At 29.2% G+C, this 23,101-nt stretch overlaps 2 protein-coding genes across 6 annotated transcripts in view; one reads left to right on the top strand and one right to left on the bottom strand.

The window, feature by feature from the left end:
* The window catches only part of Taf2 (TATA-box binding protein associated factor 2), a 34,601-nt gene extending 30,547 nt beyond the window's left edge, over positions 1-4,054 (bottom strand). Inside the window, exons 1-3 of the mRNA XM_067052014.1 lie at positions 3,989-4,054; positions 3,108-3,271; positions 1,448-1,664 (exon numbers count right to left, since the gene is read on the bottom strand). Of these exons, the coding sequence (XP_066908115.1) occupies positions 1,448-1,664; positions 3,108-3,271; positions 3,989-4,054 (447 nt within the window). The remainder of the gene's footprint in view (positions 1-1,447; positions 1,665-3,107; positions 3,272-3,988) is intronic.
* Positions 4,055-9,966: 5,912 nt separating this feature from the next.
* The window catches only part of LOC106689198 (ATP-binding cassette sub-family C member 5), a 52,757-nt gene continuing 39,622 nt past the window's right edge, over positions 9,967-23,101 (top strand). For 3 of the 5 annotated variants that reach the window (XM_024362514.2, XM_067052032.1, XM_024362515.2), the window contains exons 1-6: positions 9,967-10,163; positions 15,712-15,779; positions 16,270-16,404; positions 16,592-16,750; positions 18,845-18,992; positions 20,328-20,470. In XM_024362514.2, coding sequence (XP_024218282.1) covers positions 15,739-15,779; positions 16,270-16,404; positions 16,592-16,750; positions 18,845-18,992; positions 20,328-20,470 — 626 coding nt within the window. In that variant the 5' untranslated portion in view covers positions 9,967-10,163; positions 15,712-15,738. Of the gene's footprint in view, positions 10,164-15,677; positions 15,780-16,269; positions 16,405-16,591; positions 16,751-18,742; positions 18,774-18,844; positions 18,993-20,327; positions 20,471-23,101 lie in introns of those variants that run through there. The other 2 variants (XM_067052028.1, XM_067052038.1) reach the window with 2 other exon arrangements.

Genomic DNA, 23,101 nt, shown 5'->3' with positions numbered 1-23,101 from the left:
TTAACAATAAATAGTTCTCTTTTACTATTTTGATAGCTTTATTGACCGCCACCCGGACTATCTTCCTACAATCTACTTCATACAGTCAACTATCTTCTTCTAATACAAAAATTATAGATAGCAGATAATACTAACATAAGATAAAATATAATATTGCAAAATTAAGAATTATAAATAACAAACATTGAAAATATTAGGAAAAAAAAATTAGAAATGAAACAGTGCGAAATAAAATTTTATGTATGGTGTTGGGAAAATATGGCATAAAAAAATCTTTGTGTCATATAAAAAAGTTTTTAGTAATCATTGGGCAATATTTCATTTTACACTTAGGGGGAATTATAAAAAAATTTTCATGCTTACACTATATTGAAAAAATAATACAATCTGGACTATAGAATACATGTAAATTACAGTTATACAATTTGAGTAATGAGTCGTACTATTAAATGAACAGTTGTACAAATTGTAAAATGGAGGTTGGTCCGCTGTTAGGCTGGAGACGGGGCACCCCTCTAGTTTTAGAAAAAGAATTAAAAAACAATTTTTTTTTTTTTTTTATTCTTTTCCCATTTTTTTTTTTTTAAATAATACTTTTTATCTAATATTTTCAATATTTATTGTATTTATATCCACAGTATCAAGTACATCATTTTCTTTTGCACCTTTCATTATGTTAATTTTGTTATTTACATTAGCACTGTCTGATTCTAAATTTTTTTTCTAATATTTTTAATATTTATATATAATTCTTACCGAAACAATATTATATCCTATCTATTTCTAGTATTATCTGATATCTATTTAGTTTTCTGTTATAATATTTTTCAGTTTGTTTGTATATATAAATTTTATGTCTATAATTTATGGTTTTTATTTTCAGCCCTGATGAAGGTCCAAAATACAGTCCGAAACATTGGCACAAATAAAATAAGATTTACTTATTTTTAACAATACTGACTGAAAATCAACTATTTTCTCCTTATACTGAATCTACAGTCAACAAAAGCACCAATCTGTCAGTCAAATTTTATAAGGGTTACAATAATTTAAAAAAAAAAATTAAATTTGATGGAAACATTCCCTCAAGAATAAATATTTTTAAAACTTTCTCATACTAAAATACATTTGTATATTATGCTTAGATACTAACTTATCTTGTGTACTACAATAATAGAGGACAGAAAAAGAATAAATAAGTATAATTTAGTAAATGGTAGAAATAAGCTAATGTTTTATAAGCAGATGAACATGATTCATCCACCAAAACTTTTGTTTTTCAAATCAGATAATAGAAATAAACTAGAGAGGACAGTGAAAGAAGCATTAAAATTACAATATTTATTACTACATAACCAATTTTCACCATTTTCTAACTAATAAAACTTTTAACAGCCAACATTAAAAGACGTGTTAGCCTAATTAAATTTAACAAGAATTGACTTGCCTCTGCTAAAGTTCCTTCCCCTTCTGGAATGACAAAATGGACACCACCTTGAGGATTTTCCAAGGAAAACTCAACACTCACACGAACATTTCTTCCTTCACTAATGATTCCAGCTGCCTCGGGAGGAATAGTAACAACCAACTCACCCCCGTTATTATCGGGATCAGTTTGCACTGCTGCCGCATAATGAGCAGGCGAGAACTGCTCCAATGATCTCCTTAAAATAAATTATAATATTATACAAAAATGACAAAAGAGTTATCATATAGTTTAAATAAAATAATTTCTATCCAAGTTAAGTTTAAAATATTCATTATTATTATTATTAGTTTAAATGTACAATGTTTCAGCTATCCTCAAGGATAAACTTAAATATAAATTTACACTTCACATCCAATATTGTGTGATAATAGTGTTAAGTTATTCTGTAACTAAAAGTTTTAAAATTTAATAGAAAAGTGACAAAAGAGGTTGATTTGACTAAATTTATTAACCTGGCCAGAATACACTGCAAAAAGTTTTTAATTGTTCGATGCGAGGTATAAATTAAGATTTAAGATTTTCCTTGAGCATGCCCAAGTTGGCAGAAATGTTGGACATTCACTATTATTTAAAGTAATAATAATGAATGTTGAATACAACTTGGATGCAAATTATTTTATTTAAACCAGTCCCGAAAAAGTAAGAAGATTATATATACAGTTAATAATATTTTGAATAATGTGATCTGTATGTGCTGATAACATCCACTATCCAATTTTTGTCATTCCTTTAGAACTGTGACTAAAATAAATTACATAAAATTATTTTGAGCATGTAAACTTAATAAAACATTACCACTAATTTCTAAAATAAGGCACTTGCTGGTATTATACTTAAATGTAAATATTACACTAGAATTTCTGGCATTCTTCGCTATTTAATATCAAAATAACATGTACAAAAAAAAAAAAAAGATGGAGTGTGAGTGTGGGACAAATTACACACCAATTTCCAATTTGAGCAACTTTCTCAATGTTGCTCGATTTAACTAATTTTTTTGTCAAAGACTCCTCTTATCGTTTTTAATAAATTTTTTCAAAGATAATAGAACACTGGGCCTAATTCTGGATTTTAGGGTGTAGGTGTCCTAGGAAGGATTCCCCTCTTTTTATTGTTGGTGTTACAATCTTCTCAAGAGATTGTGAAGTGCCGTACATCGACTGATTCTTGCTATAAGTGAATAATTTAAAGTTAAGATAAGTAAGGCTATCATATTAGGTAGGACAGGTGGATGTCACATTTCCAATTTTAGCCACTTCCACAATGTTTCAAACTAAAATAATTTATTTATCAGATTTAATTTATATATTTATTATATATTTATATGACAATTTACCCTTCGTTTCTTTCCTTGCATTTTAAAAACATCTAGAATTTTAACAATACTAATATAAGACAAGGGAATTACAAGGTTAACAGAATGTCATGAAAGATTATAATAGCAAAATATAACATTTTATAGCATTGAAATTCAACTAATTGACTCATAACAGGAATATTTCAAAACATAACAATAAATCTTGAATTAAGTCTTTAATATGTCTTCTATTCTTTTAAACTTACAAATCTGATGTTTCAGCTATATACTATAATTAACTACAAATTATCAAATACTTACTCTTTTTCATCACCGTGTGTAATGTCTAAGAAAGGATCGAAATATTGGAAAGGTGCTTCATAAGTATCATTCAAAGAAACTCTATAAATGCGACATTGTTTTGCATTCAGTTTAATTACCCTCAAATTATCCTTCAGTGGAACAATTGTTAGTTCCACAACACCCTGAAACATAATATACTCTCATAAATTTACAGGACATAAAAATGACATGTATTAAACAAGAAAAATTACTTACAATTATACTTTTACGCTGAAAATTTATCCCAGTTAAGCTGACTATTTGATGGGCTGTAAATAAATCATTTAAACGTTAGTTGTTTTTAATATACTAAAAACTTCAACAATTATAAATTAAGGTACATAGAAAAGATACTTATAATTTAAACGGTCTTATGGTGTCACCCGTCCGTTCTTTTTTCGGAGGTGGGAACGCTGACATTCTAAATAGCACTCAGTTTAGCGACTATCACATCCCAAAATCATATTATCCTAATTACACTAAAGTTTACAAACAATGGGTAGGTAACTAGTGTTTACATCGGCTGAGAGGAAACAAAGAGGTTAGAACAATAACGTTATCTGCTTGGGGAAAGTGATACTAAAGATCAACTTCGATTTTTCATTACATTTGCTTTAATCTCAATTATAATTATTAGGTCATTTCATACAAAATATCTGTTATATATTTTAGAAATCCAAAGTGGGATTAGTGGACTAATTTGTTTACTAAGTTTATATTTACAGATTACAATGAACTGATATCAATCCTCCTGTTTTTATAATATTTATTATTATTCCAATTGATTGCAAATTGTTTAGTATACCGTCCAATATGACCATGGAATACAAGAAGCATCTGTAAACAAACCCTTAACAAACAGTTAAAGGACTTGCAGCACTAATGAATACAAGAATATCGACAGCTTCTCGACACTTAAAGGCCATTGGTAAAGTTGAAAAGCTAGATCTATGGTTACTTCATGAATTTAACGAGCGGTTTTCTTTTATTAGTTACAAATATCTCTGACCACTTTAAACTTCTTAATTTTTTGCGTAAATAAAATGCTTAGTGTACTCGAAAGTTTAGCTATATCCTATCAAACACAAAAACTTAAGCTTTGATGTCCAGAGCTTGCCCTTGGGTGGCCAGATCAGAGAACAAGATGTAGCCGTATTGGGAAGTAAGTGAGTGGAGTTCTATTTTCTCTCTGCATCTGGTGGACTATTTGTACCTTGCGGTTGAACTCCTCTGACTCCAGCGCTCTTGATTCGTGAAGTCCCACAGCAGTTCTCCAGAAGGTCTCCAACTAAGTCTGTAGATGGTTTTATAATCTGTTTACGTTTTATGGTCTGGATTTTGGTATGACTTCCTGGTGTAGATATACAGTGTTAGATAAAAGCAGATCCACGAGGGGCAGGTGTGTGACTGTCTTGGGAAGAGCTTCCTTGGTTTGTTTTTTCTTATAAAGTGCTCCCCTGCAATTGGAGGATGACCAATCCCCTAGGCCGACTCTAGGTAAAGGCAAGGGCGTACCCAGGATCAAAACTGGGGGGAGAGGGAGGAGTTGTAGACCACACTGTCGATGTGGTTGTATTAGATCTCATTTCAATTAATTATGTGAAGTATTGTATAATAGAAGGTCTCGCAACAGTAGAAGTACAATGCATGCTCTAATACGCAAGGTAGCTGGTTAGGAGGTGAATAGCTAATAGGGATGCGAAATCAAAAAAACATCGATGTTCTGAAAATCGTTTTATTAAAGCCGATGGTTTTTTGACATAGTTGTTTTAGTTTTGTCTCAATTTTAATTCTTTTAATGTAAAAGTAACAATAAAAAAAATTAAATGTGATTCTGAAAAGTTCAAATTCATAATAAAAGGCTAAAACGAGATAAAGATAAATTCTAATTGCAACCAATAACCAATAATTCAATTATAACTATTCGAATGTTCATCTCATTCCAGAACCTTCCTTCCATGGAGGTTTGAACGAGAGTGTACTTTAAACCGAACTTGAAGTGTACTTTAAAGCTCCCGTTTATAAACCCATTGGCATTTAACTCTGATAATTATAATTATAAGAATTCTACTATGGTTAAAGTTTCAATTAAGTATTTGTCAGTAATGGAGACATCCGTCCTATCAGAAAGAGTTTTTTTCCCTAACTGGTGGAATAATTAGTGTTTTGGGTATCCTGGTAAATTAATTAACTATATCTAACAATAAATGTCTAGTTTCGGCCATTCCCTACACCACCTGTAACTTATGCAATAGATTTTTCTTTTTGTTAAGACCAGATCAGACATAGGTGGAACGCGCTGAAGCTCTTCGTTTAGGCGAGGAGCGGCAGCGGTGTTAAAACTGGCGGTTCCTGATAGACAGCGTCGTTTCAAAAGTTTTTATTTTGGTTATATTAAGTAAATTAAATTGCTTTAAAACATATTGGATATGAGTTTAACCTCTTTACATTAATAAATGTATGAGTTATAAAAGAGGTTTAAAAAAAAAAAAGTTAATTATAGTTACACTGGAGTATTCCATTATAAGGAATGTGTCCTATCCATATATATATTTATTTGTTTATAATACTCATTAAAGACTAACAAACCATTTCCTTTTTATGCAGAGATGGGCGAAAATTAGCTGAAGTTGAAACTAATAGCTAATGTTGCCATGGATACGACCCTTATTCCTGAATGAACCATTGATAAATGAATATTGTATCCATGGCAATTATAGATATAACTAATTTTTGCCCAACAGTTTTTTTTATTATATCTAAACCTTCAATTACCAATTAAGTCGCTTGCAACGAAATCAGTTATGTTCAAAATTTCTCCTTTGTGAACTGGAGTATATCTTTGTATAGTAAAATCTTGTTGATAGAAATATGCTTTATTGAGTAACAATCAATGCTGCTCGAATTCAGTAGGTTGCTAAAAACACGCAGCGTACTAATCAGCCCGAAGATCATGCCATAAATATTGAGTTCCCATATTCTCCCTATAACTCCCTGATGACCTGAAACTCAGGTCGAAACGTCAGAAAAAATAAATAATCTTTTGTTTATTTGTGTTTTTTATACTGATCGTACCGCCCAACCATTTTTTTTTTTATCTCTCTAAAAACAGAAAAAATTAAATTGTTAAAATATAAAGGGGGATGGGGTGATTGATAGGAAGATAGGATTGAAGGAAGCAGAGAGAAACTATCGAAAAACTTTATGTGCCTCCGTGTGACTACCATTCTATGGCCTTTTATTATGGATATGATATTATTGTTTATAAATACTGTATAAATTTTGGTTCATGCATCTTAATTTTGGTTCCTATACAGACTCAATTACCCGTTTAATTGAATGATTCGATAAACGTCCTTCGAATTATGTCATCACTATTACGAAAGATCACTCGATTCCATTGTTGGTCCCAGCCATACTCCATATCTCGTATGATGGCAAATATTATTGTTCTTTGATTATATCATTCTTCAATATGTAATATTATTTCTTACATCCGTGCGACCTTCATGTACCGATGTAATGTTTCTGATGTAATATAAAATTTTATTGTATATTTTTTTAATTCCTTCAATCGGATTGATAATTCATATCTCTTTACAAGAGAGATATGACAACAATTTAAAATAGAATAAATGTTATTGTTTATCGCACGTCTTCTGTTCCATTGTGAATAACATAAATTTCTGGTCTAGTTCAACAGCTTTTTCCCATGGTCTCTGCTTAAAATATTAAAGATTTTTTTTTTCATCATACTTGGCTAAAGGTGTAGGCAAAGTTCATGAACGTAAATAAAATAGTATATTTGAACATGATAAAGATTATCTCGTAGCAAAAACGTAAATAAAGATAAAAATCATGATAGCGCGAATAGGTAGGCGGACACGGATCGCCCATATAGGTTAGATTACCTCAAAAGCTAATAATATTTTTAAATTTTACTGCTTCCTAAGTTGTAATCTTCTATTCAATAGTGTGATTGGCTCTTTAAAGAAACATGAATTAAAAAAAAAGTCTTACAGATTCATTACTATTTTATTATAATTTATTGTTTAAAAAATAATAATATTTAAAATATTGTATTAAGATTGTATCTTTGATAATTTATGTTAGTGTTAACATATCCTATCATAGATGGATGATTACGAAGTGTGTTTTAGCAACCCAATATTTTTGGGCTGCATTCGAATAAAGCTTTTTCTTCTCAGGATGGTTGATTATGATAATAATTCAAATATACTATTTGATATCGTATATAAAGATAAGTAAATGAATAAGTTGTTTTCTTGTACTTACCTATATATGGAATATATCGAAGGGGAAGTATTGCGGTCCTGAAAAATTTTGAGTTTTAGCTTTTAACGGAATTTTGAACGTTTTTCTTAAAATCGACCAACTGGACATGCCATTTCGAATCTGGCTGTAGCAGTTAATTATTTCATGTTTCTTTGTAGCCGTAAGTCAGCTCTGTGGGTTCTAGAGCCCTCCTGGGGTGAAGAGGGTACCCTTAATTGTTGAAAAATTTGGCGTTCTAACGTGATTCTGATCATATCACCTCCTTGCACAACCGTTGGTCTATTAAGAGTACTTCTTTACAAAGTACTACCTACACTCCTGACGCTTCGTGGATTGTAGCGGGACAGATTTAATTTTTTTAAATGGTCAAGAGCATAATGTAAATTATAGTGAACTGTGAACAGAACTTCGGGTAGAGGTTCAAAAAGGAACCTTTTGAGAGAAATGGGAATAGAAGAAATTAACTTTCGAATTTTGTTATTGCTGTATTTTAAATACAATTGAACATAATAAAATAAAAGCATTTGAAAACAAATACACCAAAATACAAACATATAAAGTAGAAAAAAAAAAGAACTTAACCAAACTATTACAATAATTAAAATTAACCCTTTGGACTCGAAGGATCCACAGCGGAGTCATTTTAATAATGTGCACTGCTGTTTGTTACTAGGATCTGATGTTATTTCTTGTTAAAAAAATAAAATAAAAAATATATTCACAGATAAACTAGGAGTATGAATAATTTTTTGACCAACGGTATCTATCAAATGAGTTCAATATTTTCTTCTTTTTTTTCCTGGGTCCCAAAAATCTAGGGGGGGGGGGCGCAGTTTCCCTCTGCCTACTACGGCCATGTATAAATCACCGTGGGTGTTAGATTCTCACTGAGAAGAGACACCCTAATGTATGAGCACACAATGATTGTTACCCGAAGGTATTGTTTTTTATTATTGTATATTATTTAGTATTGTTTTTAAATAAAAACAAAAGACTACATTTGTTTAAACATAATAAAAAACCATATGTTATATAATCGATTATTGGAACATGTGTTGGCCCCAACACCACTATATGTTGTCAAAATATATGTACAATAGAGAGAAAGAAATACTTTATTCATTCATGCTGCCCAAATACATCTTTTTTTTTTTTTTTTTTTTTTTTTTTCCGAATCCTCTAAAACAGAAATAAAAAGTGAGTGAGTAAGTGCATTACTGTGAAAAAAGAAAAGTAATTCGTGTTGTGTCTTACCTTTTACTACCATTGGTATTTTAAGGTTACCTGTTATATTTAATTTTACATATGAGCTATCCATTCAATGAGCTATTTTGAGTCCGGAGGTGAGGGGCCTCCTTTGTTTGGCCTTTCCTTATTAAACAAATATAAACACAATTAATCGATTATATACAATTTTAGAGAAGATTTTTAAAAAATGTCCGTTAAATTATAAATGCTGAATATGAATGTTGGGGAAAAAATGAATATCAATTTCAAATATAAGAAGATGGTCAGGGTTGCGGTCAAAAAAGAAGAAATAGTTTTTAATTATTTAATGTTCGACAGTTAAACGGGGCTGATATCTTCTTATTTTAAATTATACGGTCAACTAGATACATATACACATGTACACACACACACACATATATATATATATATGTATATATATATACATATATTATATATATGTATATAATTGACCGTATAATTGCAATGTATATATATATAATTGCAATGTCAATTGACATATTGGTGTTTGGGGTTAAAGGCGGATTATTTTGGGGTTCGGAGCTGATACAATTTTATAGTTTTGGACAAATATACAAGAACAAAGTTTTGTTAATATGTTGTGACAGTTCACTATCAAGGCGTATCATATGACAGTTAAAAGTGGCAGTTAATGCGATTGTCACTCCACTTGTTATTGTATATACTATTAATTAACAATTCAGACCCAGTGCCACGCTACTGTTACAACAGTTTTACTTTCGTGACAGTAAAACACTAGCGTAACGGAAACTACGATTGTTCACTGTCAAGGAGTATACATGTGATAGTTAACATGTCAGTGCATTATTTGCGCTATCAACTATCACGCCATAGCTAGCGCGACAGTACAATTATGATTAACAATTCAGTTACAGCTAAAACTATTCTCCAAGTGTGGGTAAAGTGGCGGGTATTTTCTAGCCGATGACCGAGTATTTTTGTTCTGCTGCCCAAATGCGTCCAAAATATAAATAAATAAACTTAGCACTATTGTGTTCCTTAAATTTTGACTTGAAGGCAATATAAGAGTATAAACAAATTGTAAAATGATTCAATATTCAACAAGTTGTTTAGATTACTGAGCCCTGAAACTCGAACCGAGTTTGACTCATGGCTTATTAATTGCTGTTGATATTTCTGGTTGACAGAGTGAGTAATGCGATAATTGGATAATTTTTTGTAATTAAGATTAAGGTTTATAACTAGAGGAATTATTACAAAATCGCATCTTGAAAATGCCATCCCCACTTGGCGTGGGAGATTGGGGGTCAACAATGGAGCTGTTGGGACGTTAGACCATTAGATCAGCGACGTCGCTTCGCGAAGATTAACCCCACTCTTTGTTTATTATTACGTAGAGTTATCTTTACCTAGTAGTTTAGCGAGTATTCCTGGCATCTCAGGGTTTTACCGGCTTTTTATTGCATCTAAACATCATATACATTCCTTATCATTAAGGATTGCCTACAGGTTTGTCTTATCACCAATCTAACTAATAACAACAGATTACTGAGCTTTACAGATACATTTCTGAGCTTTTGTGGAATACAAACGAGTCATCCCACATTTGTGATACTCTATTATATAAAAATAAACTCAGAGAGTAAATTTTATACTCCTTAATATCAAAATTCGAATTTATTGTTTCATTAAATAGCTTTTAAAATCATTTCAAAGCATTATAAGTTGTTTTAGAAAATTCACTTTCTATAATTTTATATTAGTTGTCGAAACTACTGTCTATAATTAAAAATAAGTGAATTGCTTACTCAAATCACTGTCCATAATTAAAAATATGAGAAGTACTTAGCTATAATTCATTTCACAGGATTAGAAGCTTGGCATTCTATAATTTTAAAATTATTAACGACAATTAGTAATAAATAAATTGCTAAGAGGCTTCTAGTTTATTTTATAGGATTAAATGTTTCTCTGATTGTTTTTGTAGATTCACCTGATATCATTTTACTATAACTAACTCAAAACACTGTCCATAATATTAAAAATATGTGAAGTACTATAAAGGTATAAGTTCATTTCACAGGATTAGAAGTTGTTTTGGTAGCTTGGCCTTTTATAATTTTAAAATTATTAACAAAAACATTGTTGATAATTAAAAATAAATTTATAGCTAAGAGGCTTCAAGTTCATTTTACAACATTAGATGTTAACAGGATTGTTTTTGTAGATTCACCTGATATAATTTTGCTATAATTAACTCAAAACTGTCCATAATTAAAAATATGTGAAGTACTTTAAAGCTATAAGTTCATTTCACAGAATTAGAAGTTGTTTTAGAAACTTGGCCTTCTCTAATATTAAAATTATTAATGAAAAACATTGTTGATAATTAAAAATAAATGGAATGCTAAGGGGCTTCAAATTTATTTTATAAGATTAGATGTTTACAGGACTTTTTTTGTAGATTCACCTGATATAATTTTACTATCACTAACTCAAAACACTGTCCATAAATAAACATATGTGCAGTGCTTTACAACTATAAGTTCGTTTCACAGGATTGGACTTTTATTTGATAGATGTTTTAGTAGCTTGGTCTTCTATAATTTTAAAATTATTAACAAAAAACACTGTTGATAATTAAAAATAAGTCAATTGCTGGAAAGTGTTGCTGAAATTCATTATGCTAATATTGATTGGAGAAGTTTATCGGGGGTTGCGGTCAGCAAAGAACAACATAAATAAACAAAACCACATTTATTTATTTTGGTTTTTGTTTATATATGTTGTTCTTTGCTGACCGCACCCCCCGACAAACTTCTCCAATCATTAATCTACGGTCAACTATCTACACCTCATGCTAATATTGCTTTGCTTTAGTAGTGACACATCTAACAAGAAATTTTTTTCGATTTAATTTTCAATTGAATCTATTCCAAAGGTAGTACAGACATCTGGGAATAATTTCTCTCATGAAGTCATCTTACAGACTGTCCTAATATAACCCATGTCAACAGTAATACATGAATACATTAAATATAAAATTAAAAAAAAAAAACTTTTAAAAATAAGAAGGTGGTCCAAAATGAAAGTGAACGAAGGTGTAGCTAAAAATATGTGAAAATTTGCATAAAAATTAACAAATCAAATTAAAGAAAATAAAGAGGTGTAGGTAGTTGACCGTAGATTAATGATTGGAGAAGTTTGTCGGGGGGTGTGGTCAGCAAAGAACAACATAAATAAACAAAACCATATTTATTTATTTTATGCCGACGTTTCGACTTGAGTTTCAGGTCTTCATCAGGGCTATAGAACAAAAGAGATAACAACAACATTTAGAGTAACATACAATTGAAAAGGAATAGTATAGAAACAAATTTAGAATTATACAAAATATTGAATTAAATCATAAATGATAAAAAATTGATAACTATATATATGCACATATATATTTATATTTTTAGTATAGGTATATAAGTTAATACTCACAATGTAATTCAGATATAAGCCACTCACTATTTTTCATTGTCTGTCATAGTGTTAAATTTGTAGATTCAATTTATTTATTTAATTTTTCAGTTTTTTTAGACACTACTTGCATGTCTTATACATATCTTCTTACCTAAATGATAGTATATTTCATCTGTCACTGTTTTCAATTTACTACCATACAATTCCACGATTATCAATCAATTAAAATTTTGTACTATTCAATTATCAGTTGTCAAGTTTTTATCATTTATGATTTAATTCAATATTTTGTATAATTGAAGACCTGAAACTCAGGTCGAAACGTCGGCATAAAATAAATAAATATGGTTTTGTTTATTTATGTTGTTCTTTGCTGACCGCACCCCCCGACAAACTTTTCCAATTAAAGAAAATAAAAATAAGATATACAATGAAAAGTATAAATAAACAAGAAATACAAAAAAGTATTAAGTATATAATGACATCGGAAATATTGAAAAATAAAAAAGTAGATAACAGAGAAATATAAAAATATAGTACACACTAAAAGAATAAAATAAAGGAAAATATTGAAGCAAAATTGGTAATCCACTTTGTAAAGACCTTTATTTTATTCTCCTTTATCCTTTATCCTTTATTCTCTTCTTTTATCTAATTTTGTATTTGTTATTATTTCCGTTTTCATTCTATGACTAATACGTTTTTGTATTTCTTGATTATTTATACTTTTCACTGTGCATCATTTTTATTTTCTTTAATTTAATTCATTTTTATATAAATTTTCATATCATTTTTAGCCGTAACTTGGATGACTTTTATTTCTTGTTATCATATTCTCTTACTCTGTTACATAATTTTAGTTGTTTTGATCTTTTTTAGCCCTGATGAAGTCCTGCAAAGTGGGACGAAACATAGGCTCATAATTAATAGTTTAATTACAATTTGAGTTATTTGACCACACCTGGACCATCTTCCTTTTTTATATTTATTTATTTATTTTTTTTTATCATATATACAACAATTAAAGCAAAGCAGAAATATTTTGTTTTAGCCAACATTTTGCTGACCTTTGTCAGGGCTGTCAGATTGAAACAGAGATGTCAACTGCAGTTAACAGTTGGTTAACCATAAATAGTCTTCTTTTACTATTTTGGTAGCTTTATTGACCACCACCTGGACTATCTTCCTACATTCTACTTCATACGATCAACTATCTTCTTCCAAAGGAATATTTTCCTAGATAAACAATAAATAATTTGATAAAAAGAATATTACAAGGATTAGATAATTAGTACCTACTCCAAAAATACCCAATAAATATGTTGTAATAAAATAGTAGTAACTCATTTAAAATGAGTGAAATAGATTCATAAGTTCCTGAATAAAAATGTAGTTTTTTCTCTATTCAGTGAAATGGCAATCCCTTTTCTTATTGCTGTAACTTTCATACATTAAAGGTATTATATGTCCATTTAGAGAATGGGATAGCTCAGTTGTAAGGTATTGTGCTACTAACTCTTAGGACCCGACTGTGGCAGATAATTATTTATTTTGTTACTGTAGCCATGAGTCAACCCTGTGGGTTAGGGAGCACTCCAAGGTCCACCTAGCCTTATAAAGTTGGTACCCTTAATTAGGAGAAAATTTGCAGTTGAGAGTGATTATGAACAAATTACTTCCTTACAATTTACTGCACCTCTGACCCTTCATGCGTTGTAGCGGCACCGATTTATGTATTTATTGATCCATTTAACTGTACACAAATTATTAATGTTTCATTACAGTTTAAAAGAATTTGATGGCAGTATGTGTAGTATTTGTATAAAAATTTTAGCTTGTTTACTGCAAGGTCTTAAATAATGTTACATCACTTACAAAAAACAGTCAAATTTGTTTTATATGAATTTATTTGTGTATTTTTACATGTACATTGTGACTGACTAGCTAAAACTGTTAGTTTAAATTGATTAAATTGGTAAATAAAAAACAAAAACAAAATTACAAATAATGTAAAACTAAGAATATACAGACATTTGACTCCAGTAATTGCAATAAGTATACAAGCAGTAGCTCATGTTTAGCTAAACTGATAATAAATTGTGTTGTATCTAAAATGTCGAAGTGAAACTTCAAAACTATTATATTTATAGTATACGTTAACTTCATATATATAATTGTTTTTCAAGGATGTTACCTGGCTTTCGCTAATGTTGCTAATGAAAATGTCATGTTTATTGGGCTTGAAGAAACTTGTCATTTTGATACAATATTACTAAATCTAATCTGCTCACATAACAGAAAAATCCATTTAAATTGAGAAAGAGAACAATATATTTAGTCTTATGAATTTATTTGTGACACTTATTAAAGTTTCATTTAATCTGTTATAAAGAAAATAAAAAAAGTATAAATTTTAGGATAATATAAAATTTATAAGTCTTACCATATACTCAAGAAGGTTGCAAAATCAGGTAAAACATAAAATTACAGTTGATATATTTTTTATTAAACATGCTCATCAGACATTTATCATATATCACTAAATGATTAAAATCATAAAAAAATGTTCATTGATTGCCAAATTTTAAAAGATTTTTTAAAATATTTTCATCTAATGTATTTCTGAAAATAATTATTCGAAATTACCTTTACATTCAGACAGCAATCATTTAAGAAGATGGTCATGGAAAAAAAAAGTTTTTCTTTAACTAATTATTAAAAACTAAAATCTAGAGGATATAAATTAAGATAAATAATAATTATAAACATAAGAAAGAAAATAATAATTATAAACATTATTTACAATTATTTATTACAGTGTGTTCTATATAGTTGTGATACCATTAACTTATAATAGGTTTGGGCCAGAACTGAATATAGGTAAAATGGACCAAGGAAACTTAATCCACTTTGTGTATGTAAAATAACACGTTTTACAAGTTCTTATTGTTGTTATATATCATTAATTACAAATGCATGGCGATTGGTGTTTATCTAGACTTCACTGTTCCGGTCTCTTATCAAAAATCATTCTAATGTTAAAATATTTAAATTTATAACTTAAAAGTTAAAAATATTTATTTCACGTACAAATTATCAAATACAATAATTAAATGACATACAAAATATGCTATTTGAAATATATTATACTCCCATTTTTTAATTTATACAATATTTATAAATCATAAATAATTCTTATTTAAGACTCATGATAGAAATTATAATTTTTTTGGAAATAAAACATAGAAATCTTCAAAATAATTATATTTTTTCCACACTTATAATATTAATCAACTTTTTAAAATATTTTTCATAATATTCACATTAATTGTTCAATTTCCAATGTATCTGTTCTGTTCATGGTAACTGTTAACACTTCTATTGGACAAGAGATGTAAAATATCACTAAAATATTTTTCCCCCTTAGTTTAGTGATGAGGAAAAAATGAATAAATTAAGGATAAACCTTAAGTTAATTATTTATAAATATTATTAATTGTTTAAGTATATGCATGCATATATGAATATATAATGTAATTGTCATAATTACAGATATTTCTAACAATCTTTATTTTTTCCAAACTAGGATTTTGAGTACATTAAAATTAAGAAAATGGCTGACAAGGGTGTTTTAGAAAGTTTAGATCCTGAAGGGTATGAATATATTATTATCTACTCATTTTTTATTTATTGAAGTAAATTAAGATTTACTAAATAATTCAAAACACTATCCAAAATTATAGTCTCAAAACATTTATTTCATTCACACGTCCAACGTTTCGGCCAATTCGGCCATCTTCAGGGACAATCTCAAATTACTATGAGACATATCATCCAACCATTTAAAAAAACTCCATACAGGCCATTCTGCCCAGGTCAAAACATTAATATCTAATATGTCAAAATTACTTTAAAAATCACAGTCCAAATTATTTCTCTTTTATCACTATTTATACACTTTTATTATTCTAATAAATGTTTTGAGACTATAATTTTGGATAGTGTTTTGAATTATTTAGTAAACAATTACCAGTCTCAAGAAAGAAATTTAAAGATTATAAGTAAATTAAGATTTTTTTAACTTAGAAGTTAATTTTTAGTTTGAACTTCTTTTATTTATTGATATTTTGGGGTAAATTTTTAGTTCGAAGGAAGAAGATGAACCATCTTATTTTAAATCAAATAATAATAACGCCTCATACCATTACGCACCAAGGCATGGAATGTCTAGATATAACACTGCCTTCAAGAATCTTATTCCATTCAGAAAAAAAAAGAAGTAAGTTACTGTTTTTGTTCTTTGTTTTGGTTTATTATTATTCTATGTTTTTATGTATTACTGTGAACTGACTTGTTAAAAAATAACAACTATAACTGCTATGACAATATTCATACTAACTATGAATACAAATATTTCTTAATGAATGATTCACAGAATTATTCACTCTTTATTTTTTTATTTTTAGAAATAGTAAAATTCTTGGTATTGATGAAGCTGGACTTTGGCAGTTCGTTACATACGGTTGGTTGACAAAATATATGACTCAAGCGTACAAGAAAGGTCTCACTACAGATGATATACCGAATCCATGTCCTCAGGATTCTTGTGCATACAATACTCAAAGGTATGTTATGTCCTTGAACTAAGGATATGTTGTAGTAATATTAAATTTGGCCACACTTCCTTGAGAACAAATTAATAAAAGGGATCAATTTGGATACTTTAAGCTAAAAATTTATTAATTTAAAATTGTATTCTCATGGTTGGGTTACTTAATGCATCATGAAAACCGAATTTTCCATGTATAAAATTGACATGTGGTGTTAAGTCTATAGGGAAATTAAAATTAGGTGCGCAGTCTAAATATCTGTAGTTAAAAATGGAGGGCCATAAAAAATTTAATATTAAGTGTCATTTTTAATGTAAAACGTGAAGTATAAAGGAACAATAGAAAGATGGAAGAAAATACAAGGCAAAATAATTAATTCCATGAATAGTTATAGTTGCAAAGGAAATGAATATCTAGTCTTTTTCAGTTCATAAAGATGGAAATTAGTGTTGTGGAGTATAGGATAAATAGGTAAAAGGAATTATTGAATAATTTAACATGTTGTAGTCTATTGCTGAAGGGTGTAAATCATCAGAGGTCAAATATGGAATTAATTTGAAAGAACTAATTGACATTTAAAATTATCGTAAATGCAAGTAAGCCTCTGAAGAGCGAGAGAAGAAACCCTAGTAGCTACAGAGCGATCTTAACTCGGAACAGGCCTTAAAAAAAAAAAAAAAAAAAAAACTCAAGCACATATAGGTCAGTAATAGTGTGGGCAAGCGATAGCGCAAAAAGGGCGGGAAAATAAGAGGCCGTGGAAATACAATCTCGGTAATATGAAGTTTGGTACTTTAAACTGGCATAAAAAAAAATTACTTTTTTTTTAGAAAACAGCTAGTAATAATATTTTTGTTTTCCAATAACAGTGCACATGTGTAAAGGACATCTTTAACTTCCTGATCTATAGGTAATTTATTGTAACCACTGTGAAAATCTATAGTGAAAAATTTTACACATTTTCAATATCGGAGAATCCAATCCCTATGAAAGTGTTTATAATATATTTGTTGGAATTATTAATACATAATATTTATTGTATAGATCATTTGATTCTGTAAAACTATGATGGGAAAATAAGTGAGGTTGTTCAGTCAAAGACTATATGCAATTCATGGAATCCATTGTTTGGGAAAGAGAACATCTATAAACTATCACAGCAATGACAAAGCCAGTCGAAAGATGATTTCGACCTAGATTAAAAGTATAAACCCTGATGCTTCAGTGAATGAAACAGATTTTGATGAATGGGCAGGAGGTCGTGAGAAGAATGAGTTCACATTTAAAACTGATGAGGAAATTGTATAGAGTGTTACAGAAGTCTCTACTAATGAAGAAGAAGAAAGTGAAAGACCAATTGAAGAGCCATCGACAATAAAACATGAAGAAACCGTCTTATTTCAATGTTTGTCTGAAGTGGGCAACAACGAATGATATACCATGGGTGCAAGTCCTCTTACAAGAGAAGAAGCAATGAAGAAATTTCTATGGAAGTCTTAACAAAACAAAAATAACCGACTTCTTCAGAAAAGATGGATTTTTTAAAACTTCAGACTGTCGAATTTCTAATAAATTATGTAAAAATAAATAAATAAAAATATTTATGAACATTCATATTGTTAAATTTTCGTACACCATTTTTCCTACTAACTTTTAAGTAATCCGAACATCCTCTTGCAGCAATTAGTTCGGGTTACCGAGATTACACTGTATTGATGTTTTATAATTTATTATATTTTCAAAAACAGAACATGACTTGTTTTTACATTTCAGTCGTCTGTTGTAATTAATAATCTGCAATAAAAACCTTAGTACTAAATTATTGCGATTTCTATTAGCTCAGAGAGAAGCTGTCTGCCTGTTTTTTCAACTTTGCAAGTATTGATTGTATTAGTATTGCTTTTGTTTATTACTTTGTTCTAATATTTTTAATATTAATCAGTAATTTTGGATTTTGCTCTGCTCACCTTTAGTGTGCTTTCGTATTTAGACTTCTACTGCTTGCAGGTAACTCTTTGGGATGAGGCCTTTATTATAAGTAAGTATTTTTTCAGATGACCATTTGTCAATTGAACTTATATTGTTTATTTTATTTCTGTCCAATTTTAGGCTGGAAGCGCTGTGGCAGGAAGAGCTGACAAGGAAAGGCCCAGAGAGCGCTTCATTAAGCTGGGTTACATGGAGGTTTATGAGAACTAGATTTATATTTACTTCTTTTCTGTTTATCGTATGTGTTTTTATTGGCTTCGTAAGTGTTGTAAGTATTCATTCACCTTCTATAAAATTTTATTTCTTACCTACTTCAATAATTATGATAATCGTGAATGTGAGACCTAGGTAAATTATGTTTTAAGCAGAGTTGGGCTAAACTTATGACTCAGTATTATTCCATTTTCCATCCTACTTCCCCTTTTCAAAATGTGGTTGGAAAGTACAATATTCTCCGAGAAATTAGGATTCTTGGTTGGCCTCCTTATAAGTTACCAGAAAGCCGTTGTTAAAACCAATCATTTATTGTTTCACGAGTTATAATGAATCTTTATGACTGATTAGTCATTATAAGCACGGTGCTATACCTGATAAAAAATAAATTACCAAAGCTTAGAGAATCATAATATTTGTCACTATAAACGAACTGTCATTATATCCAAAGTTGTTATAAAGAATATCCAGTTTACTCCTTAGTACTTTGTATTTGAAATCCTTTTCTCTTTGTTTCTAAAATATTCCTAAGTATTATGTTACAAAAGTGTTTTAGACAAGTGGTGGGTAGAACACTGTGTGGTGGGTTTCTGTTTGTTAGGGGTTGTGCCAAGTTCTTTGAAGTAAGTTATCCAGCTACATATGCTTCAATTGATCCTAGGTGGTTGTGGTGGGAGATTATCATGGCTACAATGTTGTGGATTGCAAATAATTTCATTTTCAAGGAAGCAAAATGAACAGAAATTGACAGCTCCGATTCAATTAAAGCCGTGTTAATAATATGATTGGTTATATGAGGAGAAGATGGTTGGGGGTGCGGTCAATGAAACACAAATAAGTATGACTAACTTATTTTAGTATATAGTCATACTTATTTGTGTATCATTGACCGCAACCCCAACCATCTTCTCCTCATTTATCATCCACGGTCAACTATCTCTCATAATGATTGGTTATAGTTGATCGATAAACATATGTTCAACAGGATAGTAGTTAATTCCCCCCTCTTCATTTATGTTTTCTTATTTATTTTTCTTTGGGATATCAGGAAAAATTCTCTTTCTCTGCAAATTTCAGTACTTGCCTATCAGATGTGATGTGTATGAAAATCCGATGTTCCCAACAGGTTAAATACAAAATACTTTTTAGAATTTTCTATTTCGTTGCTTAAAAAACCAAATACTTTTTCTGTATTTTGTTTATTAAAATGCTAAATATTTTTGTATTTTGTCTTCTGAACTATAAGATACAAACATTTTTTTCTTGTCTTTTGAAATACTCCCCAACTCTTGTTTTGAATAACAAATATAAAGATGATTTATTTATCATCATTTTGAATAATAAACAGTTAATTACTTTTTATTTTTTATCATTTTTTTTTAATTTTCAGGTCTTTTTCATGAGATATCTATTGGAATATGCAGAATCAGATGAGCAATCATTCCTGATTGGTTTTCAATGGGCATCATTGTTTGTATTGGGAGCATTGAGTAGAAATGTGTTGTATCCCATAGCTTGGACGACAAATTATCGGTAAGAATATTGAATGAGAACACAGAGTATGTTATACATCCAACATCAAACATTTTTTGCACTATACATCCACAGCATAATATACATTATACTCCATAGACCATAGTAAAGTGATAGTGCAAATGGTTTGAACATAATAAGTTTATATGTAAGAAGATGGTCAGGGTTGCGTTCAAAAGTGAAACAAAAATAGTTTACAACTATTGTTACAACAAATATTTGTAAACTATTTTTGTTTCACTTTTGACCGCAACCCTGACCATCTTCTTATATATCAATTTTTACGGTCAACTATATATACATATATACAAATAAGTTTATGTAAAACTAAAACTAATTATAAATATGGTAAGATATAGTTATATGGAAGTAATTAACAAGGAAACTAAAGAAATGGTAATTTAATCCATTTAAAGTGCGAAAAGGATCCCGAAACGTTGAGCAAAAATGAATAAAAAAAGAAGAATAAATTTCATAAGTAAATAATAAGGTATATTGGCATCAATATTTTAACAAATGTCTATCCCATTGGGAGAAATTTTAATGGAGTTGGCTACAGCAAAGAAGAATGAGTTCAAACTAGAACTTCTTTCAAAATAAATCAGTACAGAGAAAATGAAGTGATATGAAAAATATTTTATTATTCTGGAACTAGGTCTCTTTAGAACAATTACAAAGGCAATTTTAATTTTATAATAACATTTATTGGCCATAAAACTGTGTGGCCATACTTAATTATAACTTATATTAAAATTGTATAAAAATAATTTTAGATACAGAGAAGAAAAAAAAAAATCAAAAAACTAACTGACATAATACATGAAAAAAAAAAATAAAAAGGTAGTTACAAAATATCTGTACTATATAATATTGGATTAGATTGTCGAAGTAACAGGTAGTTGAATAGAAGGGTTTTAAACGAGGGAAGGGTTTGTACATGACGCGTGTTAGAGGGAATGGAGTTCCAGTGATATGCAGCTCGGATAAACAATGATTTATCAAATGCAGCAGTTTGATGAGGTAGAGGTTGTACGGTATTGGACTGAGAATTTGAGTTGCAAGTTTCTTGGGCGTTGAGTACTAATTACTTGTAATAAAAAGGAAGCTAACAAATACTGTCATCAGAAGGTTGGATAGAGCCACTTCAGCTCGGCATAATACTGAGTTATCTGCATATCTTTCGAGATCCCAAAAATAAATCCTACTGCACAATTCATAAAACGTTTAAGTTTAGATTCGAGATTACCTGAGAGTCCACCATATACCATGATAACCAGGCAGCCATGATCAAAGTGGGGAAAAACAAAAGAGGAAAATGTGGCTACATAAAGTAAAATAAAAATGTTGGCAGAAGATAAAAACAAAAACCAGAGTCATTAAAGCACAAAAATAAATTAAAAGAAAATGGTTCAAGTGTGTTCATAAGAACTCTAATATTAATTAAACTATTTATTGTGAGCCAAAGTTTTGCCCCACTTTGCAGGGCTTCATCTTGGCTAAAAATTGTATTAACAACTAAAACTATATAACAAAGTTAGTGAATAAATAACATGAAATAAAAGTAAACTAAGATATAGCTGAAAATTATTTCTAATATATGAAAATTTTTATAAAGATAAACAAAATAAAGTAAAGAAAATAAAAATAAAATACAGCGTAAAGTATAAATGAAAAAGAATTACAAAAAGTATTAGGCGATTAATTAAAATGGAAATAATAAAAATAAAAAAATTAGATAAAAGAGAAATATTAAAATATTAAAATATAGTAAGCACTAAAAGAGGGAAAATAATGAAATGAAGGAAAATAATAAACAAAATAGGAAGCCCACCTTGATATAGCTATCTTAATATACCTTGATTCCTTTTCTAATTCTTGTTTATTTCTACTTTTCACTGTACGTCTTAATTTTATTTACTTTGTTTATTTTTATATAAAGTTTCACGTATTTTAAATCATTTTTAATCTCACCTTAGTTTAGTTTTATTTTATGTTATCTATTCTCTTACTTTGTTATATTATTTTAGCCATTTGAATCTCTTCTAGTCCTGCAAAGTGGGCTGAAATGTTGGCTCACTATAAATATTATTACTTACTATTTACTTTTATATATTACACGTGGTCAATCATTGGTTCTTCTAAAAAATAGATAAATATTGTTGATAACTTTTTCACATATGGTCCTACCCCTAGCAACAATCCGCCAATTATCGCCTATAAATTGATTCCCACCATCTAAAATGTGATCAACTCCTTTTTTCTCTTTTAATATATATTCTATATTAATTTTAACATAGTTCGTTGCTTTTTTTTTTATATATATTTGTTGCTTAAGTATCTTTCATATATTTTCTCATATCTCTATCATTATTTTATCCATTATTCTGCTAAAGGCACATTGGGTTGATACCAAAATATGAAAGGGAAAAAGAAGGGAAGGAAAAGAAAAAAGAGAGGAAGGAGAAAGGAGGAAAAAAAAATCATGAAAATGAGAAAAAGAAAAAGTAAAAAAAAAAAGTCATATTCTAGTGTCATATATTACTAATGCTTATAATTATTGTATACTTGTATAGGCTTCTTTATCGTAAGATTAAAAATATCGTCTGATTAGACTAAAATAAGTATGCTGTG

Source organism: Halyomorpha halys, unplaced genomic scaffold (assembly GCF_000696795.3).
Source record: "Halyomorpha halys isolate HHAL.00 unplaced genomic scaffold, Hhal_1.1 Scaffold1300.1, whole genome shotgun sequence".
Taxonomy (NCBI): domain Eukaryota; kingdom Metazoa; phylum Arthropoda; class Insecta; order Hemiptera; family Pentatomidae; genus Halyomorpha; species Halyomorpha halys.
This window is presented reverse-complemented; position numbering and strand designations above follow the sequence as displayed.